At 37.6% G+C, this 23,648-nt stretch overlaps 1 protein-coding gene across 5 annotated transcripts in view; it reads left to right on the plus strand.

The window, feature by feature from the left end:
* RBPJ (recombination signal binding protein for immunoglobulin kappa J region) overlaps positions 1 to 23,648 on the plus strand; it is a 101,960-nt gene that overhangs the window by 22,186 nt on the left and 56,126 nt on the right. The window contains exon 2 of one of the 5 annotated variants that reach the window (XM_047091647.1): positions 13,353 to 13,535. The exons of the other annotated variants lie outside the window; for them this stretch is intronic. Within the exon in view, the coding sequence (XP_046947603.1) occupies positions 13,519 to 13,535 (17 nt within the window). The 5' untranslated portion in view covers positions 13,353 to 13,518. The remainder of the gene's footprint in view (positions 1 to 13,352; positions 13,536 to 23,648) is intronic. 5 annotated transcript variants of the gene reach the window in all.

A 23,648-nucleotide genomic window follows, 5' to 3' on the forward strand; every position in this document is an offset into this window, starting at 1 on the left:
AGAGTTGGTAGTAAGTAAATGAGATAATACTAGACAATCTTTTTTACACACCAAGTTTACTAATAAATGTTAGCTGTTATAATTCAGAATATTCTTCAGAGCATGACCTAACGTACCACTACCAAGGAATATTTTCAGCAAGTTTTAACATTTCCAATAATTTTTACATCTTGATCAGTTTTATTTAATATAAAATAAGAGAAGACAGGATTGTGTTTTTATCATCAAACGTAGGTCACAAGGAAAGGATATATATAAAATGTAGTAAATGAGATTTGTATTTTCATTTTTTGGCAAAGATTTGTATAGTATACTGATAAAATAATCAGAATATGCAGAAGCTGTGATTATATTTAGGCTCTTATGACGTGAAGGGGCTACAAACAGGTTTTTTTCCTTAGGTTACCATAGGGATAGACTTTTTTTCATTTAAATGCCATTGAACGTTTTATATTCTCTTCCAACTCGAAGCTTTCATTTTGCCCGATAAGTTGATATGGAGCTCCATTTAAAACTTACTGCTCAGTCTTTTAAAAATTGATGTTGCCTGTTGACATTTTTATTTCTGAAGTTAAAAATATCCCATCTGCGAACTGTCTGGTATCATGCACTGAAATGTTTTCAGCAAATTCTATTCACAGTCATTTCTTAAACACCTGGTACAGGCAAGAATTTTGAACACCTTCAGTTTTGTAAAAGATGAGTTAAAGTTTCGTCCTCAGTAGTTTGGGCTGTAGTGCAGAATCTGTCATTGCTCATAACTAACTGCAGGATGCCAGGAAATACAATGGCTCCTATAATAGAGACATTTCACAAGGAACCTTGAGGTACAGGAGAAGTTCATTCAGACTGGGGGTTTTAGCAAAACTCAAAGGATTTCTTCTTCCTCTTCTTATTTTTAAACTTTTAAATTATGCTAGAGGAAGATGAGTTCTGGAAATCTGGAGGCAGATTTTGCGCAGGAATACCTATGTACTGACTCTGTCCTCTGCCCTTCCCAGTAGGGATGTGGTTCTCTTTGGAGATTAAGTTGATTCAAAAGCCAGGAGTGCCAGTGTTTACAAACATTCTTTGACTGGAAGAAAATAGAAAGTCAGTTGAAAAGTCAGCCTGAGTAGTGGCCCAGGGAGAATGCATCTGTTTTCTCAACTCTGCTAGAGCTGAACCTGAGTGTGGTACTGACAGCTGTGAGAGCCAAGGTTAATCTGTGCCAAGGTTGTCTGCCTGCGCTTCTCCAGATAGCCACTGCCGTTCGGTTAAGTTTGGTACCATTGGCTAAATAGAGTAGGAGCTAAATCAGGCCAGATAGATCAGGAGAGTCTGTCTTACCTGTCTGTGTAGGTGCTTCCTGCTTATTTGTAACCTATTGAAATGTAACACAGTTAATACAAGAATATATTCCTATGTCATTATTATGATAGTTTAGAAGTCTCCAATGCTGCTCTCTTCCTCAGAGGTAACCCCTGTTAAAAATTTAGAACATATTCCTCCAGACAATTTTCTGTGTACTTACACGTTTAATGTATATACATATAGTTTGGGTTTTCTTCAGGGCAGATGGTCTCATATTCCTATCTTATGTTTATTTTTAAAATGTAATGGTAATTTGAGTTCTTCTCTTGGCATGTATTTAGGATTACTTCACTCTTGTTTTAAATCTGTGTGGTATTCCATACCCATAATATAGGTGTAATGGAATTTATTTAGCCACTTCCCGTTCGGTGTACAATTAGATTTCTCTTTTAGGAACAACACTGTAGTAAATATCTTTGTGTGGCACATATGCATGAATATTTTTGCAGGACATACTTAGAAGTGGAATTGCCAGGATACATACACATTTATAGTTTTGATAGATGCTGCCAAAATTGTTCTCCAAAAGCTTATATTACTCGCACCCATATTTATAGCAGTATATGAGAGTTGGTGAATACAACTCAATGGGAATGGAAACAAAGGGGATTCTGCACCAATAAAGAAGCATGAGTAAAAGCATGGAGGCAGGAGAGCCTAGTTGGTATGGTGAGGAAACAAGGAGTATAGAATCTGATGTAGAATATAGGAAGGAAGAAGGGCTTGTGGAAGATGAGTCCAGAAACGTAGGCTGGACCAAATAACAAAGTATTTTTTAATGTGTTGTTCAGAACTTTAAACTTGAGTAGACAATGGAAGCCTTTCAGAAGGTTTTCATGTGAGCTGTATTTTAAGAGCAGTAACTATGAAGGCTAGATTTTTGAGGATGGGAGATTGGCTATGAGGCTGTTACAGTGATCATATGCAATAATGAAGGTCGCGTCTTTAGAAACGAGAGGAAAAAAATCAGATTCGAGCAGTGGTGCAGATTTAAAATCAGTCTTAGTGGCTTAGGATGAGAAGGTAAAAGATTGAATGTTGTGGCTCTCCGAGTGCCTAGGTGGCACCTTTTATGAAGATAACAAAAATAGAATGAGAAATAGGTTTGGGAAAAACCTAGGTTTGAGGAAAAATAAGGGAAATTTTTATTAAAATATAAGGAATAAAATAAGTTACTATCCACTGATATATTTCTATAAGGTATGTTCAGTTTTTTTTATTGTGGTAAAATATACATAACATAAATTTTAAAATTTTAACCATTTTTAATTGTATAGTTCACTGTCATTAAGTACATTCATGTTGTTGTACAACCATACCATCGTCTATCTCCAGAACTTCTTCTGTCTTCCTAAACTGCAGCTCTAAGCCCATTAAACAATAAGTCTCCTTCCCACCTTACCCTGAGCCCTGGTAAGTAAATTGGTAACCATGATTCGGCTTTTTAGTCTCTATGAATTTGACTGCTTCAGGTCCCTCCTGTAAGTAGAGTCATACATTATTTGTCCTTCTGTGACTGGCTTATTTCACTTAGCATAATGTCTCCAAGCATCCATTTTATAGCATGCGTCAGAATTTCTTTCCTTCTTAATGGCAAAATAGTATTCCATTTGTGCATATGCATTTAAAAAATCTATCCATCTGCCAGTGGACACTTGAGTTGTTTTTGTTGAGGTTTTTGGGGGGAGGGGATAGGCCTTATTTTGTTTTATTAGAGTGTGAATACAGTAAAATTGAGTTTCATAAAACTGTGCAACCACGGTACTCTTGTGTAGATCCACTACTAGAAAATAGTGTTTGTTGCCACAAAGATGATTACAAAAGATCTCACTTTTTTACAAGTCCTGCATATTATGGCTATTGGAAAAATGACCCCAAATGCTTATCCTACCAGTGGGCAGACGCTGTGATGATCCAAGGTATAGCATAAACTGGATTTAGAGGACTGCAGGCTTTTAATATCATTATTGGAATATTGTGAGGATTAGGCAATATGTACGAAATTTTGTACACTTTGAAGTGCCCAAAACACAGAGAAGGTATTGTACTAGATGTTCTAGCCTGCTTATTGTTTAACCGAGGAACTGTTTTTGAAAGAATTTTGAATTATTAGGTAGATGAAATAAAATAGTCCCTGCATCTGATGAAATAACCTAAGTGACACAGGTTTCATAGAAGAGAGGTGAATGAGCTGCCACCGAGAAGGTGTTACCTGTTAATTGTGAAACTGCCTCCAGAATCTTGATGACTGTCATAATAATTTTCTAACTGAAATTACAATGAGAACAGAGAAGTGAGAATAAGTGTATGAGGGAGGTTCCTTGCTCTTATTATTCATTGCTCTCTAGAAAACATATATTTACTTCCCTAGGTCTCTGCAGTCCATTGCTCTGTAGCAGAGTTGTAATTATAGGCCCACCATCTGAATTATAACTTTTATTAATACATTTCATTGTAGTTCCATTTCAGAAAAATGTGTTGTTTTGGAACTCATTCACACATGCTTTTCCTTGCTGTTCCTTTCCTATCAACACATACACCCACACATACTGTTTGTTGCATGTCAAACTTGCATAGCATTTGGCATTGGAAAATTGAAAAGCATGAAGAGAATACAAAATATAGATGAAGATGGTAAATGGAAAAGTAAAACAACAGATTAAAAGGAGTGTCTGGAGACTTAAACTAGTTCTTCCTAGGATGGCTAAAGTTATAGGACAGCTCTTAGCTTTAATAATTTCTTTCAGTCCCACTGTAACAGGTAAGCTAATGGAAGATAATTGGTAATTTAAATGAGATGCTTAGCATGTGGAAAGCACTCCGTGTTATCTGTTAAACTTATTATTTCTAATCTGTGGGTTTGAGACTGAGGCATTTTAGTAGCTGGAGAGCATCCGATAATAGGTTGCTGTTCTTAGCTGAAATTGCCTTTATTGTTTAACATCTACAGTGTTTGACTATGGATTATCTCCCTTAAATTAGTCTCTGTTATTAGACATTTTCTTAAATGTTCTTGCCACTTTATCTTTTATTTAATACTGACAATTGCAGATGGCCCAGGATGCATAATTAAAATATGAAGATGATCAGAACACTTGTTTAATAAAGAATACTTTTACCTCATCAGTTTTTTTTTTTTCTAATCCAACTGCAAGAAGGAACTAAAGAGACTAACTTGACTTGTCACATCTCCCTATCCTTGGCAGAAAGTTCTGATAAACTGTAATTTTAAACTCTATTAGAATATCTGAGCATATCCAGTTTATGTATGTCCACATCAGAGTATTGAAACCGCCCTCAAATCTCCGGTCTTCCCCAGCTCAGTAACTCACTCCATCCTTTGGTTTTTTAGGCTAGAAGAAACCTTGGAGTCACCCTTGGCCTCTTCCTTTTTCCCTCCAACTCTGCCATCCAGTGTGTCAGCAGATGTTGTTAGTTTTGTCTTTAAAAAATGCCCAGGGGCACCTGGGTGGCTCAGTTGGCCAATGAGCCTCAGGTCACAATCCCAGGATCATGGGATCCAGCCCCGTGTGGACCTGCTTAAGATACTCATTCTCTCTCTCTCTCTCTCCCTCCCTCCCTCCCTCCCTCTCTGCCCCCCTCCTCTCTCCCCCTCTCTCCTCACCCCCCTGCCCCTCTCCCGCTCACATGAGCATGTGTTGTCTCTTTCTTTCTCTCTAAAAAGATGTAAAATATGCCTGTAGTTTTTGTCACGTGTGACATTTCCACTGCTTCCACCCTGGTGTCAGGCTCCGTCATCTTTACCTCCATAGTTAAGTATCTGCCTGATTTGTCTCTGCTTCTTCTTTTATGTCTCACTATCTCTCTCTGCTCACCAGCCAGACTCATGCTCATCTTCCTTGGCTTAGATCTTAATCTTCCTCGACTCAAAATTTAGAGTAACAAGCTGAGGCCTTGGTGATCCGTGGTGGCCCCAAGAACAGGTGCATGCGCACCCCTACCCATACTCCCTCACCCTCACACAGTGGCCCGTCTGATCCATTGTCCTGCAGCCTCTGTGTCCCAGCCACACTGGTCTCTTGCTTCAGGAGTCCTGGCCCTGCCGCTTTCGCCACGTCCTTCAGGTCTTGGCTCAAATATGACCTCAGTGAGGGTTTAGTTAAAGTTGCACCCCGTATCCTGTCTTCCTTGTCCTTTTCTTCTCTGTTTCTCTCCATAGCATTTACCACCATACGGAATTCTTAATTACAGTGTTAACTCTGTGCTGGATTTTGGTGTGATCTGTGCAGTCAAGTATCCTTAGTGCTTAAAAACGGCTGCCACGTTGTAGTTGTTCAAATATTTGTTGAGCTAATGAATTTGTCAAGAGAAAGGAGAGAATGCTTGAAGGCATGATGAGTTAGGGCCACAGACTGGATCATCGCCTGCATAATTGGAATAAACATTAAGTGTGAAAATTTTTTCAAACTTAAATCATAAGTACTTCTTGAACATTAAATTAAAACATTCCTAGGAAAGTGTTTTATTTTGATTCTAGAATTGTGGCATTGGCAGACGTTGTAACTGATTCCCAAATTGTGCTTCCAGAGTCCGTAAATGTTTATGCCTCCACAGGCAGGCAGTGTTTTTTAATGCTTTCATATAGAAGCATTATTACTGCAGTTTTGTGCAGGTATTAGCCACCAAGATTGTGATGGGTGAGATGTCACGTGTTCAGTAAGTGTCTAACCTGTGACTCCTGACTCGACTGCAGAACTTGATCAGCACATTCTTGTGTTACTCATGACAACACGCTCTTTTTAAGTCACCAAAATTTGCATTTTATTTCAAAGAAAAAGGGACCTAAGTAGCTAAGCTGAAGGAGAGAAGAAGCTCAGTTCACCCGTAAACTCATAAATGTGTACGTACATAAAAAGTACGAAGAAAGTAGAGGTAAATTTGACTCAGGCTCTTTAGCATTTCTTAGTTTCCTCCCAAGTCCTAGAACGGAAAGAAGCTTCTGTTGATTTGCTTGTTTTGAGTAAGTGTATAGTAGTGTTTATGAGCTGATTTACTTTGCTGCTACTGCTTTTGCTTCCCTAACATCCTTTACTCAGCACTTTTGAACGACTGGTTTTTCATGTCCCTCTCCACTTTCCCCCCACTCCTAGCTTTGGTCTCTGGGACAGGTAACAACTTGCTAACACCGATCCATTTGAAAAAGGATAGGTGTGTGTGTGTGTGTGTGTGTGTGTGTGCGCGCGCGCGCATGCCTGTGTGTAATTATGTTTAAATTATACCTGTGTATATATACTGTGTCATCTAGAATTCTAGCAGAAATATGGGGGCATATCGTGGTTGAACCCTGGGTGTTTATTTAATTTTTTTTTTAAGTTTATTCATTTTTGAGAGAGAGAGAGACTGAGCGTGAGCAGGGGGAGGGCAGAGAGAGAGGGAGACACAGAATCCAAAGCAGGCTCCAGGCTCTGAGTTGTCAGCACAGAGCCTGATGTGGGACTCAAAACTCACGAACTATGAGATGATGACCTAAGCTGAAGTCGGACACGCAACCGACTAAGGCACCCAGGTGCCCCGGGTGTTTACTATTTTAAGAGTAGCAGCAGGGGCGCCTGGGTGGCGCAGTCGGTTAAGCGTCCGACTTCAGCCAGGTCACGATCTCGCGGTCCGTGAGTTCGAGCCCCGCGTCAGGCTCTGGGCTGATGGCTCAGAGCCTGGAGCCTGTTTCCCATTCTGTGTCTCCCTCTCTCTCTGGCCCTCCCCCGTTCATGCTCTGTCTCTCTCTCTGTCCCAAAAATAAATAAACGTTGAAAAACTTAAAAAAAAAAAAAAAAAAAAAAAAAAAGAGTAGCAGCAGCCTCAGCCACTTTGATGGAAGTTTTTATCAATGTTACCGAAGGTTAGGATATACGTTTTAAGAAAAGAGTTTTCCCAGTTGGGAGTTCCTCAAAAGTAAAATTAGGTGAATATTCCATCTTCCAGAATTGCTGTATCACAATGTCTTTTAGTTATTGAGCCTTGTTGATCTTGAGTTTAGCCTCTTAGCTATAGGTTCTGATGTTCTCTTATCCCTAATTGGAAAAGGAAGTACAGTTTTATTATCAGGATGGGAATCATGATAGTTTATGATTCTTGGAAAGATTCTTTGAAAATTACTCAAAGTTAGGTTTAACTTTAGGTTTATAATCCTCTTTAGCATTGGCAAAAACTAAAGTTGAAATTCCTAGAATGTGTGGTTTTCATACTTTTGATAATAGCAGTTGTTAATTTTCTGTCATTATATAACAAGATTGTTTCCAAAACTTGGTTGACAGAAATTGTTTAAAATTCAAGTGTCTGTAGAACACATCCTGTAAATTATGTTACAAAATTTAAAAGACTTTGCTTCATCAACTCAGTATACCATGTTTTCTCAAAATATTTTTATATACAATAAGCTTGTGAGGATTTATATAAAAATACCAACTTGGCTCAGTATGTCATACGTTGTAGGCGCTGAAAACATTGAAAAAAAAAACTTGTTTTTCACTTCTGGTCTCACCTATTTCTTTTTTTTTTTTGTCTTTCTTTCTTTCTTTCTTTCTTTCTTTCTTTTCTTTTCTTTCTTTCTTTTCTTTCTTTCTTTCTTTCTTTTGTAATGTTTGTTTATTTAGAGCACATGAGCCAGGGAGGGGCAGAGAAAGAGGGAGAGAGAGAATCCCAAGCAGGCTCCACACTCTCAGTGCAGAGCCCAATGTGGGGCTCCATCTCAAGATCTTGAGATCATGACCTGAGCTGAAATCAAGAGTTGGGATGCTTAACACTCTGAGCCACCCAGACTCTCCTTTACTCTTATATTGTCATTGTGATGTTAAAGTCTATTTCACACACTGCTCCTGCAGTTTGGGGGTCATGTGAAGAGGTCCAGAGATCTGAAACACCATTGTGTGTTCTGAGAAATCTCTAAGTTCCACTATGGCTAGAACGTACATTGTATTTGTATGGGTAGGAGAATCTAAGAAGCTGGATCAGGAAAAGACCCTGTGGGAATGCAGTTGTCCAGCTAAACCCCAAATGCACCAACCTGTATTCTTTCATAACTTTCTTAATTTTATGTTCTTTTGTCGTCCAAACTTAATTTCTTCAAGAGTAACTCTACCTCCGTATGTTAAAAGCTGGCAAATTTCTGTATCACCTTTTAATGATCTCTTAAATTTTCTGTTGAGATTTCTCGTCATTTAAATGTAAAAGAGTAGAATTGAGAAAGAAGGAAACAAAAATATGTGACAGATCAAAAACTTTTTTGGAGTATTTTCTGACCTTAGATTCTTGATTTAATGGGTAAATTTTCTTGCCCTTTATTTAGAAACATAAAGTTGAAGGACAGAAATGAAGGAGAATTTAAGAGTCTGTGATTTAGAAAGTGACCTGCTAGTTGGCATGAAATTAATTTATTGGGTTACAACTAGCATTTAAATTAAATCATGACAGAATAGGATACAGTTAATATTTCTGAGTGCGTATCAGGTTATGTATAAAAACCTACTTTTGGTGATGGTAAGCAAAGTTTGGAAAACTCTTATTTAATATTTATGTATGCTTTTAGCATTTCTATCTATATTGTAAAGATAGTATCCATTCATTTACTTAGGTATTTGAGAACCCACTGCTTCTCTTTCTCATCCTCTGTCTCCTTTCATTTGGGCAGTATTATGTGCCAGATACTGTTCTAAAGCTTTTACATGTATTAACTCATTTTTTTTTCTTCCATTACACAAACGGTATTTTTATCCCAATTTTTCAAAAGGAGAAGCTTAGGTGCCTAGTGATGATTAACTTGCTTGAAGTTGCATAGCTAGCTCGTAAGTTGTGGATCTGGGATTCAGATTCAGACCCAGGCAGTCTTTTCTTCAGAGCCCGTTCTTCTAACCACCACGCTTCATTGTCTCCTATGTGAAGACACCTCTCTGACACTGTGATAAGTGCTAGAGGTACATCTGAAATGGTTCTTGATGTCATGGAACTTAGATATCTATAAATGTTGTGTTTATAAGTCTCTATATTTGTTAAAATATATAAAAAGATACACAATGTGGGAAAACACTGTATATAATTAAGTAACTGTATATAATTAGCATATTACCATGTTATAAATTTCAGTATCGTTGACTGTTATTTCCATTGTGTGGATATGCCATAATTTAACTATTCCTGTGTTGGAAAGAAATTCTCATTCCTTTCTTAGTAAGTAATATTGCAGTGAACATCAGAATGCATTCATTATTGTCATTTCAAATTACTATGTGAGTCTATTTACAAAAACCTAAAAATTTGAAGTTACTGGCATCTGTTTCTAATTTTTTGAAGTTTACCCTTTAGCAGTAGTGCTAATCTACCTTCATAAGCATTGTATTCAGTAGTTACAAACAAAACAGAATTCAGTCAAAAATGTCCTATGTCAAACTATCTTCTTTTAAAGTCTCTGTTGTCCTTAATATTGTCATTGCAGTATATAAGTCCTTCCTAAATATTTTCTTTCATTTACTCAGATGTTTCTTTTTTTAATTTTTTTTTTTAATATTTCTTTATTTTTTGAGAGACAGAGACAGAGCATGAGTTGGGGAGGGGACAGAGAGAGAAGGGGAGTCACAGATCCCGAGGCAGGCTCCAGGCTGCGAGCTGTCAGCACAGAGCCCAACGCGGGGCTCGAACTCATGAACCATGAGATCATGACCTGAGCCGAAGTCGGATGCCTGACTGAGCCACCCAGGCGCCCCTCAAATGTTTCTATACTTACTATGTTTTAGAGTATATCAGACATGCCCCCCATCATGAACATTCTTTGTTTAGTTGTCAATCATGTATCCAAAATGTGGTGCATAACATTTTCACATACTTAGGTCATTAGTGCCTAGTTTGTTCCAGGTCTTTGGTAGTTAGATAATACGTTTAAAAAGATAAAGATAACAGTTTCCCTGTTGGACATAGCATAGTGAAGGAGGCTGTAACGACTGGCATGGAAATATATTTGTCTCTTTTATAAGAAGTGAAATATTTTGTAGACAGTTGCATAGAGTCTTTAATTAAAACACTAATTTTACAATTAAAAAGTATATAGTTGCACATCAGAATTTCTGAGGGGCATTCCTATTGTAATCCACTATTTTGGATATTAATGCTTGTAAAATGAGTTAATACAGAAGGGTTAGTGTTATTGATGAAGATATTTTTAAAAAGACCTTTAAGTTTTTTATTGTAATAGTTTGACTCTTAAATGTAGTAATTCTGCAAGATTTTGTTTCAGCAGTGTATAAAGTGGTTTCTTTGAGTCATCTAACTACTTACCAAACAGTGGCCATAGTAGTTGTGTTGATCACTTCTGCAGTTAGTTTTGGAATGTAGTGTGGATGCATGGTTTCCATTCAAATTTGAAATTGTTTAGGAGTTTCCTTTCCTTAACTTGGCGGATTTTTCTTCAGTGCTTTTTGTTTCTCTTTTAGTTTAATAATGCTTTGAAGTATTGGAGGGAGCTGTCCATCTACTTTTGGGGAGGGGGCTTGTTTTGTTTGTATTTTTAATTACTGATAACCTGACTGAATGGCCTCCCCTCTCTGAGCTAGTAAATATCTCTTTCCATGAGGCTAATACTGGTAGTAGTTTATGAGACAGGACCTATTTGGAAAAATGTGGTAGTGTACCCTCTTTTTTTTTTTTTTTTTCCTTAAGTAGCTTCCACACCTTACATGGGGCTTGAACTCATGACCCGGAGATCAAGAGTCACATGCTCTGCTGACTGAGCCAACCGGGCATCCTGGCATGTATCCTCCTAAGGAAAATACTTTTCATTGCTCATTTTTCTTTGGTCATCTAAAATTCATGTTGATAACTACTGTGGTTTCCAAGTCCTCTTGAAAAGATATTTAAGTGTATAACTTCATGGAAATACTAGATTTCATTTGTAGGACTCAAATGGAGATTCTGATTTTAGTGTATATGTCTGATTCTAATCCTTAGTGGTTTGACAAAGTGTACGTATAAACCATGGCTACAGATCTATTTACATATGTTTGACTGGGTTTTGAGTGAAGAAGGCTTTGTAAAATTAAATTATTGTTATATCAACCAGGTTGAAAAACAAACGTAAGTGTTGGACTTGATTTCTTCTGACTTACTCTAGAAGATAGATTGGCATAGCAGATTGCTTAAATAATCTCTGAGCCTGACCTCCCCGCTGCAGAAGGAGGCAACTAACTCCTCAGTCTCGGGCGTGGTAGACCAGGATGAAATAGCAGTGGTGCTTTGCACGGTTCTTGGCATAATGACAACGGATGTCAGCCTCAGGACCCCCACTCCCCCAGCAATATTCTGCAACAATATTGTAACAGAAAAGTGCTGAAATTCTAGCTAAAAGGTCTAGATTTAGGTCCTAGTTCTTTTGCTGCTTGCTTTCTTGGGTCAGTTAGTTGACCACAGTGTCCATTTTGTCCTCTATAAAATGAGGTTCTAAAAATGAAACGACGTAATAAGAGCTTCGGACCTAGGCTTTGATTCTTTTTTATCTAATGTATTTATATTTTGCCCTATTTCCCAATAGTTGACATTAATTTTTACGTGCAAGGGAGGAGCTGTCCTTCAGGAATATTAAGCTAGTAGTTGTGTGTAGGACACATTTACTTGGAGGAGCAGGGTAGAGGAAGCAACGCGAGCGCCCTTCCAGGGAGTTGTAACATCCATTGGCCCGTCAGGAGGCCTTGAGGTGAAGTGAGGAGGGGCAGGGGGGTTCCACTGCGTGGTAAAACAATCTGTTCAGAAAGACTACCGTGGCTCTAGTGATTTCACTGGGCCGGGTCCCTTGATTGTGTTCTTCATTAGCTTCTTCCTGCCTACCCTGGTAGAGTTCTTTCCTCTATGCAGTTTTGTCACTGTTACCAGCTTTCTGAAGAGAGACCTGTATTTTGTTATCTGCGTTCTCCACAACCTGCAATAAATCTAAATCTCAAAAATATGTAATTTTCTGACATTGGACTTTGAAAGGTTTTCATCAATTGAACCTACTTTTGCAAAAAGGAAATAGTTCCACTTTTTCCTGAACACAGACTTTTTAGTGCTGGCTGGGAAATTTTGTCATTTTCCATTTCTTGTCTTTTACCGTCACACGAGCTGTTCCATAGACCCAGAGCATAACAGACCTGTTCCGGTGACTCTTTTTCTTTGGAAGCCCTTTTTATGGCTTGCTTTTATTTCAGTCATCCTAAAGTAATTTTAATTGCTTTATGACAAATGCGTATTGATTGTCAGTTTTACTTTCTCTGTGTAGCTTGAGTACTCCTTCTGGTGACTGTCACAGATTGCCAAACCTGAGGCAAAAGTAGAGTGAATTCTTAGATTTACAATGTGGCATATAAACTTATCGTATCACTTGAATAATGAAGTGTTTTAAGTATTTTATATAAGAAAGGTGGGTGGGAGTGAGGACCGCGGGACAGAAACCTGCCAGGGCAGCCGCAGAGCAGCAGTACCACTTGGTAGTTAGCCATGTGTTGTTCATTGATACGTGCATACACTTATAAAAGTAAGCTTTACGAACTGGAGCTCTTTTCAGCATAACGACTTCCATGGAATTAAAAAGATTTAGCAATGTTAGCATCAGGTGGGACAGGACCTTCTGCTGTACTTACTAATGAGTTCCCTTTTATACACGTTGTGTGGGTTATTTTCAGCTCTCTTTTAACAGAGAGTAGAAGAGTTGGTCCACCAGAGGCACCCACCAAGTGTTCAGATCTGTCTTTTTAGATTATTTTCATTTCGTGAAAAGAACACTGAAGAATCAGTTGGGGCAAAGAGATTTTGTGGGGTTTTGTTGGATCTCCGTAAAGCCAGAGCTGTCGCGCCAACTGCTAAGCATGTATTCCTTCTCATTCATAATGAGGCCTCACGTTAAAAAATGACTTCCGTAGTAGCAGCAGCAGCTTTGTTTTTGTTAGTCGTGGCAGCAGTTAACAGTGCACCAGTGGCTTAACATACCAACACTTAAGTCCTTATTTTTTGTTTTTGTTTTTAAGTCATTGAAATTATGAGACTATCATTCAAATGGAAGCGTTATAGTTCTTCGGAACCATTATGATCTCAAAAGGAAAGGAGAATGATACAGATACACTGGCTGAGGTGTTTTGAGGTGCATCGAAGTGTTCCAAGCTGTGACTTACCTTAACATGTTCTTGAAGTACCATGGCGTGGATTAAAAGGTATGCTTTAGAAATCTCCCAGTGACCCCAGGGTCATGGATAGAATGAACGCTCATGATTCTATATTTAATTGTCACATAGTTAAAGAGACTTTAATACTTAGATTATAGATGTGGTTATGGATTTATGGTGATAGTATTTTTTCTTTTGTTAAAAAAAACCCCATGTATCTATCACCAGCTTGATGAATGATTCCCTCCCCACCCCACCCCCACCCCCGCCCCAAGAAATGGTTATAGAAGACACTGGGATGGATATTTTCCCTGGATTTTAATAGTGATGGGCTGTAATTTCTTTTACCAAATAGTTTAGGAATTATTCATGTATTAGTCTGTAATAAGCTCTGTGGTCTGCATCATAGACTAGTTTGTCTGCCGTGCTGTCATTTCATGGCCTGAACAGGAAATAGTTGGTTAAATGCTTTAGTTGGAGCCTTAATTTGACTAAACAAAATCATTCTTACTTGGACCATTTATAGTTCATGCTTGTTTTTGTCTTTTACAAATAATTTTTCCTGAGAGGAAAATGAGTGTCTTCTTATTAACAGCGATTGTTACTGCTTCTCTAATTAATCATCCACGTGTTTGTGGTATGTAGTCCCACTGTTATTTGTGGTTGCTAATAGTGGTAATTCTAGGTTTCATATTACCCACTTAACCATCAAAAATTGTTAGGGTTTTTGTGTTCATACATTTTATTTGACTGATGTAGTCAAAACTACTTTTTAATTATTTGAAACCTTGGAAACCTCCTACTTTTGTATGGCGTGCTTCCTGCTAAATGTTTGCTTAGGGATGGTGGAAGTGAATAAACCCAGGAAGAACGCAGAGTTTATTACTGTTGTACTGGGTTCGGAATTCTTCATCTCTTAGGTAATGAAGGAAAGTATATTGGGAAGGTAACAGTTTAAATCATTGATAGGTAAATTTAATAGAAATATACCAGAGCAGTCTGTAATTTTTATCAGTTGGGCTACCTTATGTTAAGATCTTTTGACAGGTTAGCAGTTAAATTCTAGGTGGAATTTAGTTATTAAACATAAGACAAAAGGGCTTTATATTAAATTCTAGCCTATAATGACAGCAGTGTAATCAAGTTTTGAGGTAAGGTCGGCTGCTTATTAACCAAGGCAATCATTCAGTTCAATAGTATCTACTCTCTAAAAAGATCTTTTCTGACATGGGTTGGAGATGATATTGAATACATTGTTTATAAAATGTATTTCTTTACAATATTTGCTATTTCAGCTTTAAAAATCTCTTTTTGTGGGATAGTACATGGGGCATCTGTTTTTTGTTTTTTGTTTTGTTTTGTTTTGTTTTGTTTTGTTTTTTAACTCCACAGAGGATTCTTGATGCAGAGACCAGAGTTGGGAACCCTTTGGTAAAGTTTATAACTTAGTGGTTAAGAGCTTACACTCTAGTGCCAACTGACCTATGTTTCAGATCTAACACTTAGTTTATTATTTTGACAGGTTGTAAAAATGATATGGAAAAAAGGTTTATATATTAAAAATATAGTAACATAAGTATACATAATTATATAATTTATGTTAATGCATTTTACATGTGTGTGTATGTATATGTGTGTGTGTGTATGTACATGTACATATCTATATATAGGTTATATATCTATATAAATAAATTATACACACAGTGCTGGGTAGGAAGCCATTGTTGAGTAACAGATGATTATCAAATGCCAGATCAGGAACCTGGTCTGGGAGGGGGGATGCTATTAACATATTTTTCTTACCTTGAGTTTTACACTTTCTCAGATGATCTTCCTAGAGCTAAATGAACAATCACTATTTGACTGATGCTTTCAATTCTTTGGGCTTTTTCTCATCAGTGAAAGGTGGTCACCAGAGACTGGTAATTTATCTATGGTCCTCTAATTCTGCCCAAGTAGAGCATTCTCTAAAGCTATGTTTTTCAGATTGCAGGTTTCAACCCATTCAATAAATTGATTTAATGGGTTATGATCAGCATTAAGACACATATTAGAATAGAAAATAAAATATCAGAGAGCATGGGCTATAGAAAAGGCTATTTAAAAAATATTTTGTTTCAGGTTTTTAAAATGCTGAAATAAAATGTATACACATTTATGTTGATTGGATTGCTTTAAGTGTGCCTACCATGGTCACAGATGCTATTGGTCTGTCTTGTTTCACCTTGTTAAGAAATAACCAGGATACGTTCCAGTCTGTGGCTTGTGATGGTATGCCGTGCTCTATATTACCTTCAAGGATCCCCTTACCATCCCTTTCATTTGAAGTGAAGGTTATTATAGGAGAGTATCTAAGGAGTAGAGGAGAATAGGAGAACATAATGGCTTTTGAGTGGCATTACAAGGGTGTTTTATCAAGTAGAGTGATCAAGTATACTGCCCCTTGGCATACATTCTGGTATTTATCATCTATAGATCAGTGATCTTCAAACTGCCAGTAGTAGCCTATTCTGGAGTCAAATTAATAAGTTACTGCCTTTCCCCCTTAATTAAATGAAGCGGAAAAGAACAGAATAGCAAATGTCTTAATGTATCCCACAATATGGCTTTGTAAAACTTTTGTTTTAGGGGCATGTATATGTGCCAGATTGCAGAGACCTAAGTACTGGTCAATTGGGAAATTGTATGAAGCTCAGTCTTACAAATCTAGATCGCCAAACTGACCCTGGCCAGAAGACTTCAGATATCTAAAACAGGATTATCAGTTCAGTCAGTGGTCTTATCTCTGATAGTAGGTTATAGTTAATGAGCTGTGAAACATTTTTGTTGTTGTTGTTTTTAAGAGAGACGGTGCATGTGCAGGGGAAAGAGGGAGTGAGAGAGAATCTCAAGCAGGTTCCATGCTCCTCACAGAGCCCTATGTGGGGCTTGGTCCCATGACCCCCAGTATCATGACCTGAGCCGAAATCAAGAGCCACTCAGGTGCCCCTTTGTTTTTGTTTTTTGTCATGTTATTGGTATGTGTGAAGAGGTGTGAGCTTGCCCTGGTAAATATTTAAAGTCTCCTAGGTAAGAAATTTATAATATATACTGCTTGAGGACGAATTTACTCTTACTTTACATTGATGAAAGTGGCCCATACAGTTAAAAAAAAAAACAAAAAAAAAAACCCAAAACCTGATGATATATACTAAAACCCACCCAGTTCATTTTCTCATTCCTTATATGTTAGGACTTTGCATGTAATAAACAGGTGCTGCTTCAATTCAGAAGATAGACATAAGTTTAATGTTGCAAAAAGATTAAGCATAAATCAGATAGATTATAATATATATTTAGTGTAGTTAAATGTTAGACCTTTTATTTTTTTGTATTTGTGCCTGTGTCCACTGCAGTGTCCTGCTAACAGGCAGATATTTGTTTTATAGATTTGTTGAAGGTGATCACAGAGTTTCTGGTGAATATTTTAAAATAAAGCTTCAAAGTAGGACAATATCAGCATGTGTTTGTTTTAGGATTGTGTCTGAAATACAGTTTCTCTCTAGAAAACAATAAGAGAATGAAGACTTCTGGTAAATGGTTTCATAGCAATGGAATTTGTATATTAGCTTTCTCCACTTGGGAGTTGAAAAATGGAAGAAATCTTTGCCAGAATAGGAGGCCAAAAGATGATAAGCACAATTCATCTTTCTTTGCAAGTTCTTGGAATTTGAGTCAGACGTACATAGTTCCTGCTCTGAATTGGGTACGATATACTAAACTTAGAAATCATGTTTTGAAATTACAGAAGATAAAGTAGTAACCACCCCCCCCACCCCCCACCCCCTCAACCAGTGGATTAAGTATGCCATTGATGGTAGGTTGTCTTTGCAGGGGTGTGCAGGGGTAAATTGCTAGTGGTGAGGCAGAAAACAGCCTGTGGATTCAGAGAATGGGAAAATTAATTCCTTTTTTCCATTACTCCATTTCCCCAAAACCTCCCACTCCCCACCCGACCTTGCCTTCTCCCAGACTGTTCAGTTCTTCCTACCCTCATCAACAGCATCGCTTGGCTTTTCATCATTATTTTAGTCCGGTTTATTCTCAACCTCCTCTCTCTTCCTCATGCTGCTTCTCCTGTTGAGACTGCAAAGTTTCATGGTGTTGCTTCCTGGCATTTATTTCTTCTTCACAACTATGTCCCTTTACTTTAGTTACCAGCATGCATGAGAATGAGAGCAACTTGTATCCTTTATCTTTGGTAGATTTTTCCTCCTAACATGTAGTTTAGAAAGAAACTAAACTGTATTCTAGTTTAGTTGGCCTCGAACTGAGAGCAGTGGCCACAGATGGCCCCAACCACATATCTAGGATTAGAAGAAAGAACATTTCATAAATTACTGTTAATTATTAGATATGGTTCCAGGATACTTTTGGTTACTAAAAACAAGTCAAAAACTCTCTTAAGAATGAAGATTAGCTGCTTTGAGAGTGTTTTAAAAAGATGTTTTAGATTATGAAAATAACAAAGTTTTAAAAATCTTTTGTATAAATGATAACATTGTTAGCATTAGGCACTTTCTCAAGCTAATTTATAGTACTTTGAAAAACATTGCCATTTTGCCTGTTTCTGGAATCTGGGATATCTATTAAAAGAATACTTTAGAACCCTATCTCAAGCATGAACCTAACTGAAGTGGAATATACTAGGTCAGTAATTGTCATGAAAATTGGGGAATATCTTGCTTGTGAAAAAAAAGAAATCAGTTTATCTTGTAATATTGAACTGCTTGGTGATTATGGGGAGGCTAGTGCGTAGGTGAGCCGGAAATGTGCACACATGCCAAACCTGTTGCTTAAATGAGGGGTACGGTTTTCATTATGGAGACCTTATCAGCCATGTGGCCAGGTTCTTACACATCAGAGCGAGTGAACTGCAAATAAAATAATGGCAGCTTTAGATGACGCCCACAAGTCGTCAGGTGTTGCTTTAACAACCGTCACGTCAGCATATACTCTTTAAAAATAATGACTGGAAATGTACGACTTTGGAAAATAGCGATCGGAAAGGACAGCTGCCTTCTTCCACTCCCCCGCCCTGCCCGCCCCTCGCTCACACGCTTGTGCTCTGTGATTATTTGTTATAAGGAATCCTGGGGAGGAACTCTTGGGGTGGTCGGTAGGACAAAGTATGTTTTCAGAGCATTTACTTTGGTGGAGTGCTTTTGTGTTTCATTACCACAATGGGAGGACCAAGGTGATTAAAAATGTGCTGCAAGTGCTGATAGTAGCAGCTAAGCAGCTAGGTTAATCAAGTCTGCATGAAATTTACCTTTGTGAAAGTTCCTTTTTGGTTAAAATTCCTGTGGACAAAGTAATCTGTGAGTGGGAAATTGTGGCCTGGGGCAGGGACAAGGCAGGTACAGGTGGTGACTTGGAGCAGGTAAAATCCTTTGGAAACATTGACTTTTGAAATAAAAGCTGTGGCTCCACCTGCTGAGAACCAGTTTTCAATGCCACTCTCTCTACCCCCGCAAGTCACACTGTGTTTTGTTGACTCCTGTATCCCCTGCCCCCAGACAGTGACTAGTCATAGCAGGTACTTAGTAAATACTTGTTAAGTGAACAAACTTTTGGTAATAGAGGTTATTAATATGCACTTGACCTGTCATGGCAGGACAGACCATTTCTTATGTACCAGCTTCTTAATTTACAAATGGAGAGAATGAGTGGATATATAAGGAAGTAATCACATTTTGAAATGATTTTAATTTCTTCAGTTTTATCCTCACTGAACTCTGAGTTAGAATTTGTATTAAAGACCGAGAAAATCTTGAGCGCATAATAGCTAGTATTTAAGGAGTGTTGGACTTACAAAATGCCCCCTCCAGCTCTCCAGGTTGTTACAATTAATGTTTGTATTTTACAGTGAGGAGACTGAAGCCCTCGAATAACTGTGTAAGGGCTAGAGTGGTTTTTTGTTAGAAAGACCTGGACTTCGGGGGAACAAATCTTGGAAATAGTTTATACAATAATTCAACAGATTTTTCTCACAATGGTAGATCTCCAAGTGTGAGTTTTTTTTTTTTTTTTTTAATAGGGAAAGAATGATTGTGATCTATGCTCGTATCCCACAGAAGAAAAGCTCTGTATTTGAACTAAAACATTTCCATATTTGGGATTGACCAGATTTAGTTTGTTAGGAGGTGGACAATTGCCCTTTTATGGCCGCAGACACTCCATTACTGCTTTATTTCTCTTCGGCTTGGTGGCTCTGACACTTCCTCAGGCAATCCTTGTCTCTTCTTTTTCACTGCTCTGTTGCATCCCAGTGTTCTCTGTATCCTTTCTTCTCTTCCTGCCCCACAACCTCCTCTCTATTTTACATGTGAACAGTGCTTTTGAGTGTGAGAACTGGGCAGACCAAGTGAGAGAAAGGAGGATGTTATAAAAATAGTATAAAATGTAGGTCCTAGCAAGTTGTCCAGAAGTCAAAAGGGTTGACCCCAGGACAAGTAGTATTCCTCTGTCAGATTAAAAGATTTGTTGAGTATAATGACCAGACTGGTCGGATTAATTCTTGAGGAATACTGGAACCAAACCAAGGCATTGAGGGATAACCAGGAAAAAAAAAATCAAGTTAGAACTGTGACTCCCCTTTAACTTTGATTTTCATTCCGAAGTTCAAATTTATGCTTAGAATTAAGGATCTAATTTTAGTCTTAAACTTTCCTTCATACCTAGGAACCACCATCATTTAAAAAGCCCAGAAAGTTAAGGGTGCCTGGGTGGCTCGGTCAGTTGGGTGTCCCGACTTCGGCTCAGGTGATGATCTCGTGGTTTGTGGGTTCGAACCCCATGTCAGGCTCTGCGCTGACAGCTCAGAGCCTGGAGCCTGCTTTGGATTTTGTGTCTCCCTCTCTCTCTGCCCCTACCCTGCTCGCTCACTTGCTCTCTCAAAAATAAACATTAAGAAGAAAAAAGCCCAGGAAGTTAATTTGTCAGTTGCATCAATATTATTGGCTTATACACAATGGATCTTATATTAGTATTTGATTATTGAAACTACAATGAAAAATTGCCTGGGTGAAATTGCTGGAGACCTATACCTGGTATATGTAAATTTTCCTATCAGATTCCTCAAAACTGTGTAAAGGGACATGGACTTCTAAGTACCTTGTTTCAGGAGTATTGTTTATAGCCCCATTTAGATCTTGATAAGAATCTATCAAAAACATGGATTAATACTTTTTTGAAGATGTCAACATGGCTCATTAAGGAACATTGGTATTGTTGAGCAAGTAATAATAGTAAACTATAGCAGGACATTCTCCTTAGGAAAGTAGATAGTTTAATTAAGGTGAGGAAATTAGTCATCATTTTAGGTTTTTGGACTTGGCAAAATAGTTTCTTTTTCTCTCCTTTATAAAACTTGTAAATTTAATAATTGACTTATTTGGGAGACTATAATTTTTTTCTCCAATGTGGAAAATAGTGTTCTAATTTCAGATCAATTTGTTCATGATTATTTTTAATTCAGAATAGTTCATCTAAATAATATTCTAGTTTAAGAGCTACTATTCCATTTTTTTTTTGTTTTGTTTTGCCACCTTTTTTTCTTTTTTAACATATGACTTGCTATTATTCTGGTTTATTGGGTTAGTGAACACATACTGTCTACAGGCTTATATTTGAAAACTTGATGTTAACACTATACACACTTGAGCCAACTTTAATGTGAATAATATAAGCTTATAGGTTTGGCCATATTTCTCTTATGCACACTTCTATTTAAAAAAAAAAAAAAGGTTGTTCAGCATAAAAGTTATGGCCTAAAAAAATCCACTGTGCCTATCTGATTTATTGAGGAAACAGGTTGGCATTTTTTTTCCTCCTATAGCTCTTTAAAGGCTCTGGATTCCACTAATCCCTACAGCTATTAACACATCAGATTTCCCTGGTTTATTTAACCTAGTGGCATTGTTTCATATTTTCTAGTTTGATTACTACAGCATTTCATTCTTGAGATTCAACAGTTTTTGTTTGCTGAGAAATAGTTTACAGGTTAAAAAATGATTTTTCTGAAACATTAAATTTTCATATGATGGGTGGTTTGTTTAATGAAAAAAGAAAATAGACATTAATTTATCAGTGAATTAGGGAGAAAAAAGTCCTTATTTTGGGAAGATAAAGAAGATAAGCAGTTTAAGGACCAGAGTATGGCTTCCTTATGTATTTATGTGTGGGTCTCATTATCTTGACCTTAGTATGGTCAATGCATAGTCAGAGGTAGGAGAAAGTCCTGCCTTGTGACTTTCTGAGCTCAATTTTCTAAGTTTGAAATAATGCCTACCTGTCAGGGCTATGAATGAGAATTAAGTGACAGCATATATAAGGAGATACATGCTATTTGTTGTTACATACTTCTCTGTTCTGCTATATGAGGCCAATTTAGGAAGCTGTGGATAGTAGTAATGAGAGCTTCATTTAGCCTTGTGGAATCGGGGAATGGAAATATAGAAGATAATTTGAGATACAGTTGGCAGCATTAGTCAATGATTTGTTTATGACAGAAGGAAAGAATGAGAAGAGGTCAGTAAGACTACTACTGTAGAGAAACGACATGTCTTCAGGGAGCATGCAGGTGTAGAAGTTGGTAAAAGGAATGTTAAGAATTAAGTGGCTGCAGTAGAGTTTATCTTTAAGGAAGACCTATCCTCCTGTTTTCTAGTTAGACAGTTTGATGTTGGGCCGTCGACTAGACAGTAAATTAACTCTGACAACACAGCTTTGCAGTTTGCATAATTTAAATTCATAGCACAGCAAAACACTAAGTACATACATACGTGAATGACTCAGATGATGAGTGAAACCTCTTCCTATTAAAGGTGGTTATTCTCGTTTTCTTTGTTGCTACCCTGACTCCCAGCTTTTGCTCCTGTGTTAGTGCTTCGACACCATCAGTTTCTGATGATCTATACTTTTAATCACTTCATGGTCGTTCCCAGTTCAGAACCTTTCCTTTATGCTGAGCAGAGGTCCTCAGATGATTCGAGTATTCGGCTGCTTTTCCTCCCACCCAGGGCAAAGCAGTTTGCCGTCAGATTGCACTCTCAGCTTCTGTGCCGCTGTCTTGCGTATTACCTTTCAGAGTCCTGGGCCTCCTGTGAGGCTTGAGGAAGCAGATACTAGCTGCTGGGTCCGTGTTTTTGGTCCTAGCGGTGCGTGAAGGCAGCGTGACAAGTTACTGGCTCGGATAGACTTTGGCAGAAAGCCATCTTTTAAGCTTTGAATTGTGGTTAAGACCACTTCTTCAGAGTGGTTTAGGCATTACCACAAATGCAGGTCTATTATATTATGGCCTGTTGTAATTCAGAAGAAATGTATTGTTTGGGCCATTAACACTCAACGCTGAAAGGCATTTCCTTATTCATGCAATGGTATTATAAAAAACATTTTGGAAGTCTCTTTCCCATTCTGATCATATGAATTTTGATCATTTTATTATTTTTGTTTATTAAAATTCTCCATTTTAATTCAGTGTCCTATCTTACATATTTTAAAGTGATAATTGGCATCGTTTATTATGCCCTCAGGGACAGGATTCTTTGAAACTGCTTAACTTCTTTATAAACCCGAGTCCTAGCCTTACCTTTATTCATTAGACCTTATTCTGGCTACCCTATCCATAAATGTTCTGGTCCGTGTTTTTTCAAGGAAAATAAAAGGCGGATGCACTGCTGAATTCAGATACTTGAGAATACCAAACTGTGTTAGAGATTTGGCTATGTAAGAAATTGGCCAAACATGGTTTGATGGAGGTTGGGCTGGTACTGTGTTTGTATAATTTCTATCACCATAAAAAAGAAGAATGTAAAACCTCTTTGTTTACTGAAGATGTTTGTGTAGATTCTTGGTTCCTTTCAACTCAGAAGAAAATGTACTTTGCAGAATTATGATCGATAGTGTAAATAGTAAAGTCATAAGACACAGTTCCCACTACAATTGTAACATTTTTCCTTGTGCGAGGAAAATGTAAGAGTAAATGTCAAATTTATGACAAACATATGTGGGCACACACGTGTCTGTATGCATATGTGTGTGGTAGCCAAGGTGTGGCTCCTCTGACAATTGTCTTTAGATTTGCTGAATTTTATGTATTGATAACTTTAAACAGCATTT

This window comes from Lynx rufus, unplaced genomic scaffold (assembly GCF_022079265.1).
Source record: "Lynx rufus isolate CCGP_SWC_20201006 ecotype Redwood Valley unplaced genomic scaffold, mLynRuf1.p SCAF_3, whole genome shotgun sequence".
Lineage (NCBI taxonomy): Eukaryota > Metazoa > Chordata > Mammalia > Carnivora > Felidae > Lynx > Lynx rufus.